General features: G+C 36.7%; 1 protein-coding gene across 7 annotated transcripts in view; it reads left to right on the forward strand.

Moving 5' to 3' along the window:
• PCDH10 (protocadherin 10) overlaps positions 1-9,505 on the forward strand; it is a 34,091-nt gene extending 24,586 nt beyond the window's left edge. For 2 of the 7 annotated variants that reach the window (XM_051619704.1, XM_051619709.1), the window contains 3 exons: positions 3,437-3,532; positions 5,504-5,578; positions 7,917-7,960. In XM_051619704.1, coding sequence (XP_051475664.1) covers positions 3,437-3,532; positions 5,504-5,538 — 131 coding nt within the window. In that variant the 3' untranslated portion in view covers positions 5,539-5,578; positions 7,917-7,960. Of the gene's footprint in view, positions 1-3,436; positions 3,533-5,503; positions 5,579-7,916 lie in introns of all 7 variants that reach the window. The other 5 variants (XM_051619706.1, XM_051619710.1, XM_051619707.1 and 2 more) reach the window with 3 other exon arrangements.
• The last annotated feature ends 12,810 nt before the right edge of the window (positions 9,506-22,315 follow it).

Raw genomic sequence — 22,315 nt, forward strand, 5'->3', positions numbered from 1 at the left:
AAAAACATGTTAAGTACTGCAGCTTAGAAGTGGAAAATAAAAAGTTCACAAAAAGAGAGGGGACATACCTTCTGAATCCCAGTGCCACCTAATCCCTGCTAGGGGAGAGGGGCAGTGGAAAAAAGCATCATGGCAATGATAAATTGGATACACAGTATGATGCTGGTAATACTGTAATGTCACCTCATGTAAGAACAAGTAAATGTAATTATTTCAGGCCAAATCCACCATGATTAATTTAGGCACCTCTGAAGGCCACCAAGCCGTGACTTACACATGTCTGCTTCTCCCTTGAATCTGTAAGGAACTTAGGCACTTAAGAGCAATTTAGGAGGAATGTTTCATATCCCTCCTCCCCAGAGCACTGAAGATTTAAGACACATTGTAGGCAGCCTTTAGTGTATTCTGCACTGGTTAACTCTCAAACTGACATGTTCATTTGCAGGCTTGTCAGTCTAAAGAGATATATATTGTAGATTTCAGAAGACTGCAATAAAGTGGTGACATTAAAAACAAACAAACCCACAAAAAAATCCAAACCCCTAAAAAAACCCCAAAACCACATGGAGGAAAAATAAGACTGAGGAGAATAAATCATTGTTGCATACAAATAATTTAATATTTTTTTATTTAAAAAAGAAGGTAATCAAATATTGGTATTACTAAGGATAGTACCAAAATTATTAGCTTACAGTGAATGGGGAAGAATGTACATTTCCTAGTAGAACATGTATGCAATTAAAATAAGTTGTTGATGGAGATTTTGGAAATATTCATAGGGAATATGTTCTGTGCTAAGCTTGACATACCTCAGGAATAATTTAGGAGTTATTTAATTGTTCTTAATACAGTAAATAATTTAAAGAACTCTTGCAAAATTAAATATTCCATGATTCTCTGTTTATAATGGTGATGTCATGTACTATCTTTAGTATTGTCATAAAATCATAGAATGATTAAGGTCGGAAGGGACCTTCAAGATCATCAAGTTCTACTCCCCCCGCCATGAGCAGGGAACCCACCACTAGACCAGATTGCACAAAACCTCATCCAACCTGGCCTTAAAAACCTTCAGGGATGGGGCATCAACAACATCCCTGGGCAACCCATTCCAGTTCCTCACCACCCTTATAGTGAAGAATTTCTTCCTAATATCTAACCTAAATCTCCCGTCTCTCAGTTTAAAACCATTCCCCCTTGTCCTATCACTGTCTCCTCTGATGAAAAGCCTCTCCCCAGCTTTCCTGTAGGCCCCTTTCAAGTACTGGAAGGTGCTATAAGGTCTCCCCAGAGCCTTCTCTTCTCTAGGCTGAACAGCCCCAACTCTCTCAGCTTGTCAGTTAGATAAGATGGTTATAATAGTAGAGAAAGATAAAAATGCTTTCTTCTGCTCATTGTATCTTGTGGGAAAACTGTCTTTGGTGTTTTTATGGTACATTATAGAATATAGCTTAGCACTTTCTGTGCTGAATTGTAGTAACTAAAAAGCATTGTTTCTGTAGTAAATAATCACAACCAGAGATAAATCAAATCTGACATGTACTGTGCCACTGGGTTGTTGCTGGCAGTGAAAAAAAAAATTGTTAGCATTTAGAACAGAAAACCAAATACACATAAAAGTATCTTATGTGCCGCAGAACATTGATGACAAAATCCAGGATGTGATTCAAAAGAAAATCCTTCTTAATCATACATTTAATGTAAAGCACATGTTGATTAAGGTCAGTGCTTAAACTGAAGCTTATGCTTCAGGATAGCCCTAAACAGAGAGAAATTTTATCTGGTGCTTACACAAACTGGGACTTGGATACTTATTGTTTAGATGGGAATTTTTTTTTTCATATTTTTTTAATTTTTATTTTTTATTGTTTTTTCTCCAGAGCATCAGGTAAGTCCAGGTAGAATATAAATCTCAGAGCACTCAATAGCACCAGAGAAATACTATTTCAGTCACTGTCACGATGTGTCGACATTTGTATCAGGTATCCCACTTGGCATATGAAAATATTTACCAGGACATCTAAAATATCTTTTAAGGATGTATTTTCAAATCTTGAAATGAAGCTAATAGAATTGGCAATATGTGACAGTCAGAAATTTGGTCAATAAAGTTTTTGCAATATAGAGTGATAACCTGGTTAAGTTTTTGATACAAAATCCAGCACTATGTTCAAATTTGAAATGTGCCAGTTTTGTACTTAAATGCAAAACACAAAGCTCTTTCCTCCTTTTCATAAAGTAGGTAATACTATTTGTCATGTTCACTAGATTATGGTCAGTGCACCATCCACCACTGTCAAATTTTGGCTTGGGTGGGTATGACTGGTTTTTAACCTGATTTAAATGAATATAGACATGGAAATATATGCACTTAATGGAAGACAAAAAGAAAGGACAATATATGTGGTTACATTGTTTAGACAAAGATAGCTTTTTGGCATAATCATCTTTGTTCCATCTTTGTAAAGATGTATTCTCAAAAGAAGGAAAGATTTTAATGGTCTGTGGGATTTTTTTTTTTAATTTAGCTAAAATAAAGTCTGTTCCAGAAGAGATTCAGTGCAATGATTACAAACTTTTACATTTTGGCCTACTTTATTTGAGCCTGAAGAACTAATTCTCAATTTATTTATTTGTTTGTTTGTTTATTTATTTATTTATTCCCATATAAACTCTAGTTAATTGTACCCATCAGTCCAAATGCTGTTGGTTTATTTTAGAAACAATATTTATATTTTGGGGTTTGCAGATTCCAGAAAGAACATTTCAGTCATACTGAATTCCATGTATTCAAGTTCTGCCTTGATGCAACTTGCGTGTTCACATGCAGGAGCTTCTCCTGCTTTCCCTATCTTGTCAGATGCCAGAAATGGCCAGAGAGAATATGCTTTCATTCTTACCTAACTCCCTTGGTGGCCTTCAGGTGTCTTTAGACATATACATATTCACATAAACAATGGCCATCAGAGACAACAGGTCACTGACATTAGGGGAGAGTTGGCCTTTTTTTTTTAAGTACGTAAGTATGCTCCATCTTTTTTTTTTCAACTATTTGATACATAGCGTTAAGAAAATGACATTAATTGCGTAAAATATGGGCATCTGGAACACAAGCTACTTTGTCCAAGTGTGCTCTACAGAATATATAGATTTGAAGCACTAAAGCCTTGAAAAAAAAAAGTTCCACTTAAACTAATTCATGAGGAAAAGATATGTGAGAAACATATTATTACCATATTTGTGCACCAAAGTTTATCAGAGTGGATAAGGCAACCTATTTCTATAATGCCAGTAGTGGAATTGTCATAAAATGTTATTAGCAATGCTTTTTAAAAACGTCTTTAAGTAATAGCTCATTTTAAAAACCCAGACTATATGGATTGCGAAAGATACTGAATTGACACCTGCAATGACTGGAATACTTTTTTATCCACAGAACATGGGTGGCAGCAGAGTAATCCCCATCCTACATCCCCCAGCCCCAGCCCCAGCCGTGTGTCTCACCCTTTACCTGGATACACCACTACAAAGGGTGAGGGAGCTATGGTAGTTTACTCTGCATTCCCGTTCACTTGTTGACCTCTTTCCAAAAATACAGTTACTGATAACTGAACTGGAGCTCCAGGTTAACAGAAACAGCCAGGTTATTTCATACAGAATACCTTCTACCACTGCTTCAATCCTGGTCTCTATTCAATTGGGCCAAGCTGAAACAAGAACGCTGCATTTGCAGTCTGTTGGTTGTCACCAGAATTATCCATTCCTGGCTCTGTCCAAGCTAATGGGACTTGGTGAAGGGCAGTATTTAATCTACTACCATTAACATGTAGACTATAAAGGAAACCATAAAAATGAAAGAGAATTAAAATTAATAATGCAAATTTAGAACCAACATTGCCATATTGTACCTGAGGTAATTAATTACTTTAAAAACTATTGTTCCCTACAAGTGCAGGCATTCACTGTAAAGCCTGAATAGCTGGGCTGTTTCTGAGTGAATGCGGGAGATTACAGCCTCTTGCAATCTCTGCATCCGTTGCAGTGTTGCATGGGGAGCACCTGTTCTGCATACATGTGTCATGGTGAGGGACATATTTTTTATAGGGGCCCACAAGAAAAAACATAATGCATTGAGTGCTGCATAAAAGCCCATACAAAAAGAAATAATACTTTAATATTGTGCTAACTTAGAGAATTTGGATCTGAAATAGCAAAATGACAGTTTACATACTGACTTTCCCCCCTTGTTCTCCTGTTGCATAGCTTTCTTTGATTTACAAGAAAGTGTTTTAGGTTCAAGTGTCTTCTTTCTCCTAAGTGATAGGGAATCAGCAGTATTTCTTTAACAGCAGCAGCATGCCTGGCATTGGATATTGTTTTTTGGTGATTTTATTATCTAGGGGTTCATTTGCACTGTTGGCACTTTGGGGAAACTCAGCAGTCAATCTGTTACAGGAGGTACAATGCTGTGGGAGTTTATGGAGCTCTTAAATATAGTATAGACTGAATGTGACAATAGTTACAAAAAGTATAGGATGTGTCTTCTTTTGCTGCTTCTGTTGCCAGCTGTGGAGGGAAGCAGTAGGCCTTCTCTCCATCCTAGATAGGTTAGCTAGTAATACTGAGCAGGAGAAAATGTTGATTCAGAGAGTTTGAAGGTCTTCCAAATACAGGCAATCTCTTCTAGGGTTTGCCAAAAGAGGAAATGTATATGACCGTATTCATGGCTGTAAAGTAGTAGTCTGACATCAAGTCTGGAACTAATAGGATGATTCACAACAGAGTGAAAGGAAGATTTATTAAAGAGACTAGGGCTTTACAGTATTTTCTGTTCATTTCCAATTCATAAGCTAAAAATAGTCCTTGCACACTTTACTTTTTCTTTTCTGTTTCTTATATTAGTGTTTTTCTTTTCCTGTTTATCTACGACTGATGTCTCTACATGTCTTCTCTCATGAGTCTACACAGAACTAGCTCACTGTGAATGGGAGGCTCAGTAGTGCACGCTGAGGAACAAAGGAATATTTCAATTTATTTATTTATTTATTTATTTATTTATTTATTTATTTTCCTGATTTTATTGCAATTCTGTATACATTTTATGCATTAAGCACTCCTACTGTCACACTCAAAATCTTTGTTAAGGTCTTTGGGGAAGGATCGACAGTCAGTAAAGCACAAATTTTGTACCCTACGAATTTTAATTGGAATATTTGTGATTATTTAATCATCTTGTTCACCTCAGACACTATCAGAATATATGTACAAATAGTAGAATTACATTAACGGAATTATGAAATTGCTTATTTTTAAAATGCTCTTTCTGACTAATACTCTTACTCACACAGACTTAAAGCTTCCCTATGCACTAGCTTGAGAGTTTGGAACAGGAAATAAAATAGGGATGAGAGAGAGAGCTGTGATCTCAGAGATATTAGGCACCAGAAATTATGGTGTTCTTGTTCCAGCTCTTACACTGACTCTGATACTTCCATTTCTATAGCACTTGCCATCTCTGGATCTCAAAATGGATTATAAAGAATAGTGATTTAAACCTTCCTGCACCTCTAGGAGATGGGTAAGCAATATTATTCCCATTTTACAGATGGAGAAATTGTGATACAGAGAGGCTTAGTGTTTCTTATTAAAGTTTATTTTTGAACACACATGCATGCACACACACAGAGCCAGAAACAGATGTCAGAACTTTCACTGCCCTCTCTTTTAAGCTAAATCCATCCTCCTTTCCATTTAACCTCTCTGATTTATATTCCCCATCTGTAAAAAGAAGGAAACTGGTATAGACAAGGAGGGATTTTCTTGCACATACATTTCTGTGCAGATACAGAAAATAAAACCCATAGAAGACAAAAGTTGCCCTGGAAATCCAATGCATTTTTTTGTTGTTGTTGGTAGAGGATATTTTAGAATTTGGGACAAGGATTTTTGTAGGTGGGGAGAGCTGCAGATGTTCTGCACCCTGATGTATAATACATAGTTACTTCTACAAAATGGCCCAATTTTTTTGTCATATAAGGATAAAAATTGCAGTTTAAAAACTTAAAAATGCACTAATTTACATGGCAAAAGACTAGACACACCTAGTAACTCCATTTCTGCATTAGCTCAAATAATACCATAAACAGATTTTGCTGAGCACCTCAAGTGCCCCATCAACACCACTAATACGGTGTGTCCCACGAGGACAGCAGAGCTGCAAGAGAGCAGCAGTTGCTCTGGCTGTGTATCTGGATAGTTCTCTTCCATGAAACTCCTGCTGTGCTCAGACTGCAGCATGAATCCCTCAATGGCAGAGAGCAATCTAGGCTACTGTACTTACACATGTACAAGAAAAACTTAAATTATTAGTGAACTTACAGAAAAATGTTTTGAAGATCAAATATCAGTCTTGTTATTACTATTATTGGAATGATTGTTTCCTGTAATATTAAAAAATATACTTTAGAAGATGTCTAGAAACTTGATTGGTCTGATCATATACTGCATCAAAACATGAAGATTCTGGTCTTGTAAATCTTAACTGAAATGTTTAAAAAGTATCTTGTGGAAGCTTTTAAAATTCCTTTATAATTCTGCAACTATGCTACAGACTTGAAACATCCAAATCACAATATATTAGATGTTTTAATTTTTGTGTTAATAACACATCTGGAAATTGTCCGTGTGGTGAACACATAACTTATATATAAATGTTTTTCACATTTTTCTGTGTGCAACCTATTGCATAGGCAGGCTAGATGAGATGAACATACAACATCCATGTTAGCATTTTCCTGTAAGCAATCCAACTTCCCTGTCATACAAGATACATTTCATTTGCTTACTAGTGAATTTATATAGTGAATAAGTATGACTAATGTATATATCTGTGTTAAATGGAATGGAGACTGGATGTGTTTGTGTATCAGCATGCAAGCATCAACATGTATATATATGAATGGCTTGATTCAAAAATTCATTCAAATTTAAGATTCCTTTTTGCAGTAACACTTCATGCACAGAAATACACTGAATTTCAGGTTGGAATTTAGTTGATTTGGAGCTAAGGTAAAACCCTATTTTATCATTACGAGGTGCACTAAACAATAATGGTGATGTTGCTGCTGATAATAATAATAACTTCAGCAAGTGAGTTAGTTCCTTGTTTCAACTTCTCATGTGACTGAGATCAGAATTTAACCCAGGGTCTTTCTAAATGCTAGCACAAATAATTTGTTACCTTTGCTCCCAATTACAGTTAAAATAGCCAGTGTCTTGAGGTAATACAGCTACCACAGCTGGTGGATTAGGATCTGGGTTTGCTAATGCATTGACCTTCTTCATCTGTGTAACACGAGTTAATTTCCAGCCTGACAGTAAATGTTGAAATTTGAATTGTAGCACTAATGCACTATTTTTTTCATCTCTGACAAACCAGACTAAAGGGTCATTTGGTGATGAGGATAATGGTTCACTTTGAAAGAGAAGGAAAACCAGCTTCTGAATCTTTGGGGCATTCTAGATCTTGCTTCAAATAACGAGATGAACTAGGAAAAAATAGGATTGGAAATTCCAATAATAGTGAACCTACAAGTCTGACTATTTGCCTTTTTCTTCTATTGATTCTGTATAGGCACATTGGAATACTTGCCCTGACATGTTAGACAGAATAATAAAACAGCATGTGAAGTTTGGTTTTCAGGCTATCAAGCCTCAAAAAGACTTCTCTCTGAAAAGTGAATCAACATTAAACTGTTTGCCACAATGGGAATTTTAAGTGACAGTTTGTGACAAGTTTTGATTTTTTTCTCTACCCTGTAAGAAATACTAAACCTAAGAACTGTTGGATACTTTTTTTTGGAGGGATTTGGGTTTCTTTTGGTCTCTCAGAAGTGTCTTTTCTTTCTTCCCTGCAGCACGGAAAAGGATATGCTAGTCACTTCTACAGGACTTACCTGAAGCAGCATGATTTGCACAAAAGTCGACCAACAAAAAGCATCAACTTTCAACTTCATTATCTTGGCCATCCAGTTCTGTGTAACTGAAGGATTTGTGTGCTGTTGGAGACATCCTGGCCAACAATAGGACCTAATTGCTCTCAGCAGGCCTGAGAAATGAGTTGAAATGTGTAGAACTGTAGAAACTTCAGAGGCAACTTGATCTTGCCTCTCTGATCAGTGTGTGCCTGTTTACAGCACTATATATCTTTCTCTCTCCAAAATGTCACTGAGCCCTTTAGATGTTTATATCACCACAAGAAGCCAATCGTACAGATAAAAGAAATGTGCATTATAAATGCAATATCACTGTTTTAAACTTGACTGTTTTATATTATTTTTGTGTGATCAAGTGTTCCCCAAACTATTCCAACTTTACAAGAGAGATTGTGATCATGTTCTTATCACCTGTGGGTCATAAAAACGTTGCTAATCTGAAGACCCACAAAATTATCAAAGACATTCTGTAGTTTATACACCGTGTTGCAAAGTGTTTACTGTACTATTTCAAAGCTTCTAAATAAATATAAAATATATATATATTATATTATATATAATTTTCCGAAAAATGTGGTACAACTTAGTTGATTTTTAAATGGATTCATACAGTCTACACCATACACTAAAGTGAGAAGGTAATTCAGGGTTCCTAAGCTATCCTTGCTAAAAACAAAAATAAAATAAACCTTTAATAGTACTTCCCCAATATTCGTATTTTGGTCAATCCTGTTTTTCTGTTTAAAAAAAGAAAAAAGCTGTAAGCAACAACATTTTGTCTAAAAGTTGTAATTAATTTTCAATGCCAAAGATACAGCTGTCAATATTACCAGAATGAGCGCTATGTACTATCAGAGGTATAAATCACTCTCCATTACTTTGATTATATTTCTATGGTTTTTAATTTGGAATCACAAAATCTTTTATAAGGCTCTATAAACTCACCTGTATATGTTGTTAAAAAGAACACTCGGTGTCTGTACATTTTGCAATGTAAGATATAATGATGTAAGTGAAGTTAAGTATTTTAAGAAAATCATCCCAAACCCATAAGTATGCATACATACATACATGCACACACACACACATCTCTCTTTGATATAGATTTGTGAAATTCTACAAATATATTGCCTAAAAATATTTCTCTTGTGGCTAGGAATACTTGTTGATAGAATTCAAATTACCAAGGCAAAGTATATGCCCAACTATTGACTCTTTTATCACAAAGGAGATTTGAAATTAGGAACATGGCACATTCTCAGCTGACCCCTCTCCCTCTGGAGTTAAAATGGGGTTGACTATCATCTTTGTTGGGAAAAGGATTAAGCCCTTGCATATAATCTTTATGTTCTGTAATAATTCTGTGGTCTGAAACAGTATCTTAGAGCACTTTTTTCTATGAAATATTGAAAAAAGTAAACTTTCAAAGATAAAGTTAAACTTAATTTCATGTCCATGGAGTTTAAGTACCATTTACTAAATGTAAAAATCTAGTAAAATGTTTTTTTCTTTTTTTTTCTTTTTGTATTGTGTTTTTTTTTCCCCACTGTGTTTTAATATGTCAAATATGGAAAACAAATGAGAGAACACTGTGTTATCAACTGCTGTCTAGCCAAATTTTAACAAATTCCTAGCAATGATTCAATACTAAGTAAGACAAGAAAAAACCTGTTATTGCTTGCAGTGGAGTTTGGATCATGCTGTTACACAGAAATTCTGATATCCCCACCAGTGCTGCCACAGGATGAATATGAGAGATGCTCAATGGAGCCACTGCTAATAGAGTTTCTGCTAATAGTTTCTTCCTTTTGTTTTTGTTTGTTTGTTTGTTTGTGTTTTTTTTGGGGGGTTGTAGATTTTTATTTTTATTTATAATTACAGTTTCTATTAGATAGAAGTATATAAATCATCTGTATGAAAACCATCCTGCTATGAATCTAAACAAGACTCCTGATCAATCTGTGAGAGCTCTTTGTGCAAACAGCTACTGGACCAAGCTCTGAAGTTATTCATTTGATACTGCAAACAAAAAAATATGCTTGTTAAAAGTTTTCAATGCGTATGTCTGTCTAGCACATTTGTATAACAGCAAAATATTTTGTGGTATCCTTTTTAAAATGTATATATTATACAAAACACAATCAAAAAAAGCACCAACAATAGCTTGACCAAACATGGCAGTGAAATATTTCTCTTGCTGTAGTTAGCAAGACTTGTAGTCACCTACATGCTTTGTTAATTTTATGAAGAAAAGCACTGAAGTTTGTGACAAATATTTAATTTAAAGGAGTTTGCGAAATTCTTATTTCTGCTTTTAAAGCAAGAAAATCTTTGCCCTTCTTACAAGTTTTTTTTCTTTATTTCCAAGTATGTATTTAATAATAGATATTATACCATCAATTAAGGTAATTTTCAGTCTTCTGGAGGAAATGCTTTTCCTTTCTATTTCATGGACAGTTGAAGTGTTTTTATTTAATGAAATTGCTGTCACATTTTGAGTGTCATTTTTTCTGAAAAACCGTATTGTGCCCTGTCATTCATTTCCATAACTGAACTCTTTCTACGAACAGTGTGATACATGCACCCATTTCTTTTTTTTTCTTTTTTTTTTTCTTTCTTTTTTTTAATGCTAAATAATGTAGGTATTGGTCCATGTATGCACAGAAACCCAACTGAGTCCATTGGGAGAATCCTGGATGGAGTCATGATAGGATGTAGAACCGTTGAGGAAAAGGAAATTTTTAGGTACCACAGCCTGGGGCTCCCAAGGTATTTAAAGAGGTAGCTTTTGCAGATTTTCCTAGCTGACCGTGAATTTCAGTGGGATAATGTGATGACACAAGCTTTAGGACACATTAAAAACTAGTACGTAGCTGCTGTGTTCCAGGAGAAGTGCTGAGAAGCATACTTGGCAGTGCAGAGGCTCAATTTCTCCCATTTCTTTGTTTTAGTGGGGAAGATACCTGTTGCATCCAGCCAACTCCCATTGCAATTGACTTGTTCAGCATCTTCCATGCATTTCATCATGCTGCTAGGTGCCTATCTGCAGTGATAGGTATGTAAATGCCTTTAAACATTAGCTTTTTTATTCACCTCTTCCTTTAACCATGTGATACAAATGTCTAAGGGCTCTGATTTGTGTATTGGACACAAAAGTAAACTGAAGTAGTTAGAAAATGTGTATATTGGATATTAAGGGGGAACAGCTATATCCATGAGCTGAGGTAGGGAAGGTACTGAAATCTCCTTAATTCAATGCTTACAAAAATGCTTCAAAAAATACCTGTCAGGGCTGATACAAATGTATTTAAACTTGCCTCAAAGAAGAAAAATGGACAAGCATTTCAGTCCTTTTGTTCTGTAATGTTTCTAGTAGGGAATGCTAAGCTTTGGAGGATGTGATCTGTACACAGCTGTAGGGATAAGAATGTTCTATCCTTCCATTTAGTATCAGAAGCAATATTTACTGTTTAAATGTGGAATTATGAGCATAATAGTACAAGCTGTAGTGTGAAGAACTATCTTTGGAATAAATAAGGGTTCCAGCACAAAATACAGGATCTTATAAAGGATAACAAAATGGAAACAGAATGGTAGGGGGTTTTTTGGTTGTTTTTTTTTAATATATATATATTTATTTATTTATTTTTATTCCTGACTTAGATATGTAGCAATGGATTTCTAAGCAGCTTGCCTATTCAGTTCCTTCGAAACCAGACTTTAGTTTCTTCCAAATGGATTCTTCCAAAATACTCAAATATTGTACTACTTGAAATAAAATTCCAATTATTTAATGCAAGTTTTTCCTAAGTTGCCCATTGCAGAACAAAGGAAAAAAAGTACTTCCATTAATATATTCTCAGCTGATCTGAACAATGTGTAGTACTTTTAAATCAGTATTGTTCCAAAATTAAGTGGAATGACAATGCGCAGGTAAATACAATTTGTAAAGATGACGCTTCCTGCATTATAGTCACTGTGTATGTGTGTGGGGAGATATGTGTGTGTCTATGTAATTATAGTTCAAAACCTGCTAAGTTGCCACTGGATTTGTTCATAGAGGAGTATGATCCTATCAGTAAATGCAAACAGAAGGTAGAAACATTTCTGATACTACAAAGTTAGACTTTCTCCTTAGTGTAGAATGGGGTTTTGCTTTCAAAATTTTAATTCAGCCCCTTTTTAATGCATTATATCCACAACCCCACACATTTCAGTATTTGAATTTCCAAGTTTTGCCCCTGCTTATAGTAGGCTTTTTCTTTTTTTTTAAGTACTCTCATTCCTCAGGGTAAAGGGTGGATAAACAGTCTTCCTAGGCTGATAAACTGTCGTTGCAATTTTGCAAGGCTGTTCAATATTTTTATGTCTCATATGGAGAAAACTGGTCATATCCTGCCATTGTTCCGTGTTCAAGACTTGTGTTTTATGGCATTGGGACCTTCTAACTAAAAACTATACAAAGGTGTAGGGGCCAAAACAAGCATCTTTGATATACATTCAGTTATTGCGATTTGATTGCAAAGCATTGGCATCAGATGTCTATAGAGAACAGAAAGCTGTTTATTCGATTTGCAGTAATGTAAAAGACAGCCAGTAAGACTTTATTATAATAATGTGCTATGAGAAATTCTGAAACTGTGAGTTAAATCCATTGCACTGATCCCTACAATCGGAGCTCAAATTCTTCTTAAATAGCTCCTTCATTTTATTTTGTCTAATCCACTAATCTGTCTTGGTACGAAGTGGATACATATATATCAAGAAATGTAGACATCCATTAAAATCCATTGTTGAGCATCTGTGTTTTTGTAGATATCTTCATATGTAAGAAATGAGCAAGAACTAACTTGGACAGCTTTCTTGAATTGAAATTGTTTTTGAATTTGAATTTGTTAATAAAGTTCATGATATTGACAGACATCAGGAAAAATGAAATCTATGTGGGAGTAGTTTTCCAGAAGGCAAATGCTTCATTTAGGAAGCATCCTGTCAAACATGTATAAATGTGAGTGCTCGAAATCTTGCTGAGTCAAGATGAAACACACTGTGCTAAAGCTTTCTTGTTCGCTGTGTCAGCACTGATTGAAATGTCCCCTGGATGTTAACTGCTTTAGTCAATCAGGAGATACCAAAAATGGCAAACAGGATTCAGATAATATTTACCATTTACTGAAGAGAGCCAAAGGCAATAGGTGAATATATACTAAAATATTTATGTACGTTATACAATATGGAAAATTCAGTTAAGCCAAACAACTAATGAAATGGTATATACATACACTGCAAAGATTAAAGTTCACCTGATGCTCAGCTTAAAAGCATATGTTGGATAACTCATCTTTGAGTTGCACTAAGAGTGAAAAGTAATGTACTGTATACCAAAGCCTTACAGCAACATCGTAAAGGGAATGTAACCAAACCGACCTTAAGTTTTAGAAGCCTTGGATCCAAACATTCATCTTGCAAAACGGAACTGTATTTTATATGCATCAGAGCCTAATTCCATTAAAGGCAATGGCCCAAACCACAGTGATTTGAAGGAGAGCAAAAGGAAGTTTTCATTTCTTTCTTTATGCATATGCATTTTTAAGCAAGAGCAGCCTATGATAAAATTATTTGACACTAGAAAAAGGGAAACTTCACTAGCTCTACTTTTAACAAGCTGTGCAATCAAGTTTGGAAATTTGGACATGGCTTCATGTCAGTTTAAAACAGATGTGTTTCTAATAATTTTAGCTCAAAGCAAAATAACACAAGAAGTTAAATGATATCAGTATTCAGATTTTATAGGAAGACAAAGACAGAAATGCAGCCCTGAAAAAACAGATTCATGTTTTTACTACGCAGAAGGGCAGAAAATTAAAAATTCTTTGGAGCAGAGTATTCTTACACTGCCATAGCTGTTGGTTGAAAAATATGAGCAAGGCAAGCAAAGAAAATACCAACCTCAACAATGAATGCTTCAGAAAATTTTGCTTTGGAAGGTAACAAACATCCTAAGCACATTATCTCATTTCAGATTTGAACTGAAAGTTGTTTCCTGTCATCTTTGCTGACCTAACTTTTACTTGGACTATAAAAGCTGTGCTCTGAAGGGTTTGCACGTTCACCTCAGTGTGTGGGAGATATTCCCATTTGATGAGAATAAAAGAGAAAAAAGACCTAGATGAAGTCTGATGTCAAAATCACCTAGTAATTCCAACTCCATCGCTACAGCTTTTCTAGACAAGTATCAGAACACTTTAGGGCAGAAACTTTATGAGATGCTGACAGAAGAGCAGTGGTGTGTCACTGTTCCTTTGTGAAGAACAAAAAGGAAGAGAATACTCTCTGTTTTTCCTAGTCTCACAGATTACATTAATTGGTACATAAATAGTGCTTTGTTCAGGAACAAAAATATTACAAAAGAGAAAGATTTCACCATGAGGGCAATATATTTTTTTGTGGTTTATGCTATCTGGAAAAAAAAAAATTAAAAAAAATGAATGCAAGGAAACATTCTCCTTCTCAGCCCCCTGAAGATGAGGCTAAATGGCACCCTTGGAGCTCACAGCCATTCAGTGTTTGTAAGAGGCTTGGTTTGATTTATATTCTGACTGTCAACAAAGAAAGAGAAGAGAGACAGAGTGCTGGAAGTAAAAGATAGTTAATTAATATAATCTAGGGAGAAAATGCAAAATACCTGAAAATGATCTGTTAAAAATTAAACAAACAAACAAACAACCCCCTAAAATTAAAAATAAATCTGCTCCTTGACACTCCAAGTACACATCTGGAGTTGAAGTGAGTCTAGAAGAGGGCTGCTACAAAGATGATCAGAGGGCTAGAGCACCTCTCCTGTGAAAACAGGCAGAGAGAGTTGGAGTTCACAAAACCACAGAATCACAGAATCACTTAGGTTGGAAAAGACCTTCAAGATGATCAAGCCCAACCACTAACCCTACTCTACCAAGTCTAGCACTAAGCCATGTCCCCAAGCGCCATATCTAGACAACTTTTAAACACATCTAGGGATGGTGACTCAGTTGTTCAGCTTGGAGAAGAGAAGGCTCTGGGGAGAACTTATAGCAGCCTTCCAGTACCTGAAGAGGCTAAAGGAAGGGTGGAGAAGGACTATTTACAAGGATTTGTAGGGATAGGACGAGGGAGAATGGCTTTAAACTGGAAGAGGGTAGATTTAGGTTAGACATTATGAGGAAATCCCTTACTGTAAGAGTGGCAAGACACTGGAACAGGTTACCCAGGGATGTTATGGAGGCACCATCCCTGGAAGTGTTCAAGGCCAGTTGGATGGGGCTTGGAGCAACCTGATCTAGTCGGAGGTGTCCCTGCCCATGGCAGGAGGGTTAGAACTAAGGGATCTCTAAGGTCCCTTCCAGTACAAACCATTCTATTATTTAAATTAGATCCACCGCAGCTGAGTTGAAAAATAATGGCATGTGAAGTATCATATTCTTTCTTATATCTATTTCTGGGGGACAGCTGGGGACAGCCTTGGCATCCAGCACCTCCCTAGGGACAGGGGTGGGCTGAGGCTGAGACAGGCTGTTGACCCACGGGTGGGGGACACAACCTTGGGACAGCTGGACTGGGGTGGGCCCTGGCCATGGACACCCCAGGACACTTCAGGGAGCCTTTTCCCACAGCCCCCAGTAGGATGGTGCCTTGGCTGCACTGGTGCTGAGCCAGCCCCAAGGCCCCAAAATCAACCCCCCAAGAGAGTTTCTCACCCTGTTGTGAAAGGAATTTGCTAACTTCCTTCCCAGATATTTTTTTTTATATTCTGCTTCAAATGCTACTTTTTAATGGATGTTACTTCATTGTGCTGTTCCCAACTCATGTCAGCTGTTTTTTGGGGGTTCCTGGCATTTTGTATAGTTAAGTAACAGGCCAACCAGCCTAATTTTAAAATTATACCTTTATAATTATAGGTGGAGTTCAATTAGCCCTTATCATATATGAAGTTATATTAAGGTTTTGGGATTTAATTCTACTACTTTAATTCTTCTTGCCACTTCCTGTGTGACAACAAAGGAATTAATTGCCTTTTATTATCAATGAAATACATTTTCATTTGTTTACTAAAGAAGTAACACTCATCCAGGAAAAAAAAAATAAAATTAAAAAAAATCCAGGCAAAAGCAGGTAGTTTAGCCTTTTTTTGCTTTTTATATAAAACATTTCCAGACCTCCACTGTTTATGGATAAGGACATGAAATGCACTAACAGAAAAGTTTGCATGCTGTTTTACTGGATTTGGGAAATTTCTTTCCTGTTTCCATTCTATCTGGAGTAAACTGGAATCCACCATTCACATGCAAACTCCTTTTGGTGTTTAATTCTGTATCTGCAGAGTGAAATCTGCAACTTCAGTGAACACATCGCTAATATTCACAAATCTAAAGCTTCAGGAAAAAGAAGAAAGAAAAATCTGTCCTACTGTTCTCATCTAAAAAATAACCTTGAGCACTGGAAGATCTATGCATAGCTGGAAATTGAAAAAATATTTATTTCCAAGTAAGATTTCTACTGACTGCAGTTCTATGCACTTTATATCCTTTATTAGTAAGCAAAATACACTCCAGTGTTATGACAGATGCCTGTATCACTATCCTTATTTTAATGAAGGATAACTGAGAATTTTCATAATGCAGTTTATTGCAGAGATGGGAATAGAACTTAGTTTCTAAATCAAAATAATAAGGAACCCCCCCACACACAGTTATTATAATATATAATAATGTAAAACCACATGGGTGCTACAACACTGCGATCTCCCCACATGCAGGTTAATGAGCTAACTAGTAGTCTGGAGAGCAATATGTAATTTGGTGCCCTTGGTCTCTCTGTCAAAAGAATATATAATTATTCTTTGCAAAATGGGACAGCTTCAAAGTGAAAAATGAAGAGCACTTAATCTTTCCACTCAGAGCCTAAATCCTTTTGGATTTGATGATTAGAGAGGGTTGGGAAAAGAAAATTGGGTCTAGATCCCATCATATAAAAGAAGCCTTTGTTCTCAGCAGCCAACATCATGGGCAAATACTATGATCAGTATGGTGTAAAAAGAGTCTCTGTCAGCATTTCTTTCTCTGGTAGTTTTCTGTTCAATACATGTCTTCCCAGAACACTGAAAAAGAGGATCTTTGTTAAGATGTTAGGATGTTGAAGGCTCAGTTCCTAAGATTTCCAGAGCAGATGGTATGACTTTTGGAATATTCTTTCAGGATGTGATAAATTTGTATTCAGTTCTCTCCATCTTTGATAATTCCTGCATCCGTGACCAGCTTAGAAGAGTTTCTAAGCAGCAAATTGGAGCATTATCTCCTACTTTGCTGTTTCAGTTTACAAAAGCACTCAAACATTTCTTGGTGCAGGAACCATGCATGTGTGGCACTTTCTACAGCTAATCACTGGTTAAATATAGACTCATTTGTTGGCTCTCCAGTGAGTATTTAGTATTGTATAAAAGATTTTGTCCAGCAGGTATTTGTAGATGACACATGGAGTGATACTAGACATATAACAGAACCATTAGAGAGCTTGTCCTCTTGCCAAAGGGAGAGATGAGGAGAGCAAACCACACCTGACACATTATTAACATACATGAATGCATTATCAGAAAATACTTGTCATGTAGATGAATGTATTATCATAAAATATTCAGACATAATGGTGGCAAGGGCAGTCTTAAAATCTTACCCTAACAGAATGCATCACTGGGAAGAGCTTACCTGGTATTTACCTGGCAGATGCTTAAAAGTTCAGGGATTCTGGAGAACTGGATAGATTTCCAGAAAGTAAGTCCTTCCTGAGTCACTCTATTGATGCCAACAGAATTACTGTGTCAGTTAAGTTGGGAAACAATACTTCTTCACTGGAATAAGTACATACACACTAGTATTATAAACTGGGAAAAATACAGAGAAAAATATGACGTATGGAATTGCTAGTATAACAACAGGAACTGCCCACCCCTCTGACTCCTTTGGACCACTTTGTTGGCCTCAGACATCCTGGGGCTGCATCTCACCCTGGTTCCCCTCAACGGGCCTGATTCTGACCTTCCGCCATGGGCCAATGTTCCAGCCCTTCCTTGGCCCAGCCCTGTGCCCAGGCAGGTGCTTGATGCCCTCGATGCCAGTGCTGTGGCTGTCCCCAGCCACTCTCTGCCTGGTGGATGGGCCCTGCCCTGAAGCCCCTGGGGCACCCTCAGTACCGTGGGAGCCCCCAGCCCTTCAGCACCCTGACACTGAGTGGTCACCATTCCCAATTCTCCTGACTTGCTGCAGGATCAGTACTTTGAATGCCATTATTAGTACATGTTTATCTAATTTTACAGATTGTTCTAACACCAGGCACAACATGCCTCCATTGTAAAAGAAAGATTGCAAAGAGGACAGAAAAAGGAGTATTTCATTTTGAGATGGTGTTTTGTTTTGATAATATTATTTCCTTGATGTTATGTTATTGTAAAATGCTAAGAGTATTTCGATTGCAGAATAATAGCTGTTTCAAATAAATCAAACAAGAACATCTCCTGTGCTTATGTTGTCCCTAATGTTACTCAAGGTCTTAAATTGGCCTGACAGTACCTTGAATAAGAAAGGCAATGAGAGAAACTGTAGGATACGTATGAAAATAAATTAATTTGAAGAATTTTGTACACTTGTTGTTGTGCAGGTAAAATCCTACTTAAATTCCAGTTTAGTCTAAATAAACCAAGGACAATAAAGGTAGGTTCTTAGCCTAGTGTGTATTTGTGGAATTTCAGTCTGTTGTAGGTGAACGCTTTGCCCTGCCAGGTCCATTGTAAACTGAGCCGTTAATCAAAATACCAAACATATACATAGAACTCAAATTTTATAGTTGAAAGACTATACATAAATAATCAATAAATGCAAACAATTAAAAAGTGAGCTTGGGTTGTACCTCCCAAAGTCACAGCACAGAACTCACAACTCAGAGGAGAAGAAATATATAAAAAAGGGTATCCAAATTAATCACTCTGTGCTCCTGGTATTAGCTGATTATACTGGAAGTTAGTCAATTTTTCAGCAGCCATCTGGACTATATTGCTTCCAGACAGTGTTCCTAGAAGTGAAGATCTCTCCCTGCTCCCATCCTATTCCCAGGATTTGTGTTACCCTAGGGCTTTTGAAGAAGAAAGAAGAGGGCAACAGAGACTGTTCTGTCTTGCTGCTGTTGAGAATATCTGTCTGGATTTAACACCCTGTTGTATCCCCCCTGAGCTTTTACTCAACACACAGAAGCTAAATTGGGAGAAAATGGCTTGCTTAAAACATCAGAATCTCAGAAGGCTTTGAATCCTTAAATAATATGGAAGATCACAAGAAGCCCATTCAAGTTAGAAGAATCTGTTCATCACCTTGAATTATATCAGTACCATCCTTCTCTTTATAGCCCTTACAGTGTGTGGAGTCAAAGACAAAATGGCATAACAAATGACACTCTGTGGCCTGCTGACTCCTGGCTGCCATTTGTACATTAAATCACCAGCAGCTGTCATGATCAGAAAGACTGGTAGGCAGTGTTGGAGCGGATAAACACACAGACAAAAATGAGGGCTTCATTCCTTAAGGGAAAAAAGCAAAACAAAGTAGAAATGGAGTGGTATAGACAATAGAAGTGGTGAATGAATAACTCACAACATTGTAAAAGGAGTATGGGGCAAGTGCTTTACAAGCATCACTTACGTATCTCAGTACTTCTGTCTGAATTTGTATTGTGTGTTGCCTCTCAAAAAGTGAATGGAAAATGCTTTTTACATGTCAAGCATTTTTATTAGGATTGTTGCTTATGTCGTACAACAGTTAATAGAATTAGGAAAATTTGGAGTTTCAAAACATTACAGCTAGCTTGCACATTTGGGGGATAATGCCATCTGGTTCTTAGCCCAGTGAGCTCATTTTGATGAGGCATCACCATGGAGTCACTTTTTGTGTACCTCTCTTTGGATGAACTGGAGAGCAGGCCACTCTTATGGAACTATTGCTTGGTCCACACTCAGGCTGAAGAGAGGTTCCTTCACAACTTACAATGGAAAAGAAATTTATTGTTGAATGTATTCTTTATTTAAATATACTTCATGTCTCCAAAGACTGATTTAAAACATTTCTGAGCAACCAGAGCTCCTGTTCAGGTCAAAGGGTGTCAGGTATATTCGGTGTTTTTCAAAAGTAAGTTAGTCTATTAAAAAAAGAGTCCAACTTCCTCTCTCCATCAATTATGGATGCAGTATTTCCATCATCTTCATTTCAGTGTTAAGCTTCCTTTGTTCAACAAACACAAGATACGTTTACAAATGTCTGCTGGGAAGGTACCGTGAATTCTTCCTCCTCCCTTAGCTGCATATTTATGCAATCCATGCTGAGCACTGTTTTGCAGTTAGGAACTTGTGCATGAAACAGTGTTGAATTCCTCTTGTTTGTAGATTGGGTGCCTTTCAACTGATTGAGTCTCACCTGCTACATCTGTTAGCATTTCACTGGAAAGTGTCTTTCCTTGATGGCCTGTCACTCTTCAAGAAAGAGCCTTCCCTTTTGTTCCTAATCTCTGCACAGCACTGCTTTCTCTCATTAGATGGATCACTCCTTCAGAATTCACAATCTTTAATAAACACATCATAGACAAAATGCTTTCATCTATTTAGATTTTGTAACATCTTTAGAAATTATTTTGCTCCTTCTACGTGTTTTGCATAAACTTGTCAGCAAATCTGTTTACCTCACTCTGAGAGAACAAAAGTTCTTACTTTTTTACAAAACCTTTGTTCTTCTCCCAGCTCAGTAACTATTAATCAGATGGCTTGCACTCTTTGGCACATTTTTTAAACCACTCACTGTGACAACTGAATTGATCATACACAAGCCCACGGCTCAGATATCCCACTGGTATCAGTGTAAAAGAAAAATCTAAGACTAGGATTTTTATTATATATAAAATACTTGAAGTAGAGTCTTGAATTTTTAAGTTTTAGTTTTAGCATGTGTCACAAATTGACACCATCCAATGTCTCCATGCAAATATACTTGACATTCTGTATTATATATAAAAGTAACTTGAATGTATCATAAAAACTCTGCTTTGTATTGTATGTGATGATTAATGAAATATATGGAATGCATCAATACAAGGACAAAATACCTTTTCTTACTCATGCTTGGGTGTGGACATCAGATATTTATTTATCAGTATTGGTAAAACAATAGCACACAGGAGACCCATTTGTAGGCTTGAGTCACTTGTACTAGTGAATGTACAAACACACTAACAATAAGATGCCCTCACCTCACTGGTCTTAGAGTTTAATTATTAAAGTCAACAGCAGGATGTAGACAAACAGAGGACCACAAGGGAAAACACCCAACAATTAGGAATGGGAACCTAATCTATACAATACTGAAATTGAGTGGCACTGCATAGAAGATGCATAAGAAAGATGGCCTGCTGGCAGAGGATGAGCAGGGATGAAGAGAGCTGAAGGTTAGCACTTTTCTGCACAGAAATACCAAGCCTGGAATGTCAGTACTTGTGTCAGACCAAAGGATCTGTCCAGGGACTCACAGACTTCAGAACTAATTAAGACAAAATGCTGAAGTTTAGGTGTGGCTGACCTTTTGGAAATTCTCAAGTTTGAATCGTGGTTGCATGTCATAGCCCAGATCCATCCCATCCAAGTTCAGACAATGACTTTAGGTGACCTCATTAGAATGTATTAGTAAGGTGCTAAATAATACAGAGAAGAGAGAAGAATATCAAGGGAAGTTGAAATGGAAGCAGCACTGAAATGACTGCTAGTGCTGCTTACCTGGCCAAGAAGGAGCTAAAGATAACTATGCTCTGCATTTTGACACTTCATTTACATGCCAAAACTTACATACAATAAACTGAATCTTAGGAGCTCTGTCTTCTTAAGTCTCAAGGCAGAGACTCCTCTTCAGAAGCTGTACATTGAACAGAGAAAGCTGCATTTTAAAAATCTTAGCTAAACTGAGTAATTGCATCTGTACACATTGTTCAGAAGTCAGTGCTGGAGTCAGAGCCCTCACTTGGGAAGTGGTGTGTCCTTGGCCTCCCCTCCTCCACAGCCCTGCTGAGGAAAGGGCACGTGAGGTGAGAGTGACTGCACGCCAGTCTGTTTTGGAGGTCATTGGCATACAGTTAATCAATCTAACACAGGCCTCTCAGATACTAACTAGGCAGCCAGTAGTACTTGAAACCATAATCTATTAACAATGAAGATGGAGCTTTTTTGCTAGTAGTATTTTTTTTTTTTTACATCTTACTTACTGCTA

The sequence above is a fragment of the Apus apus genome, chromosome 4 (genome assembly GCF_020740795.1).
Source record: "Apus apus isolate bApuApu2 chromosome 4, bApuApu2.pri.cur, whole genome shotgun sequence".
Classification (NCBI taxonomy): Eukaryota; Metazoa; Chordata; class Aves; order Apodiformes; family Apodidae; genus Apus; species Apus apus.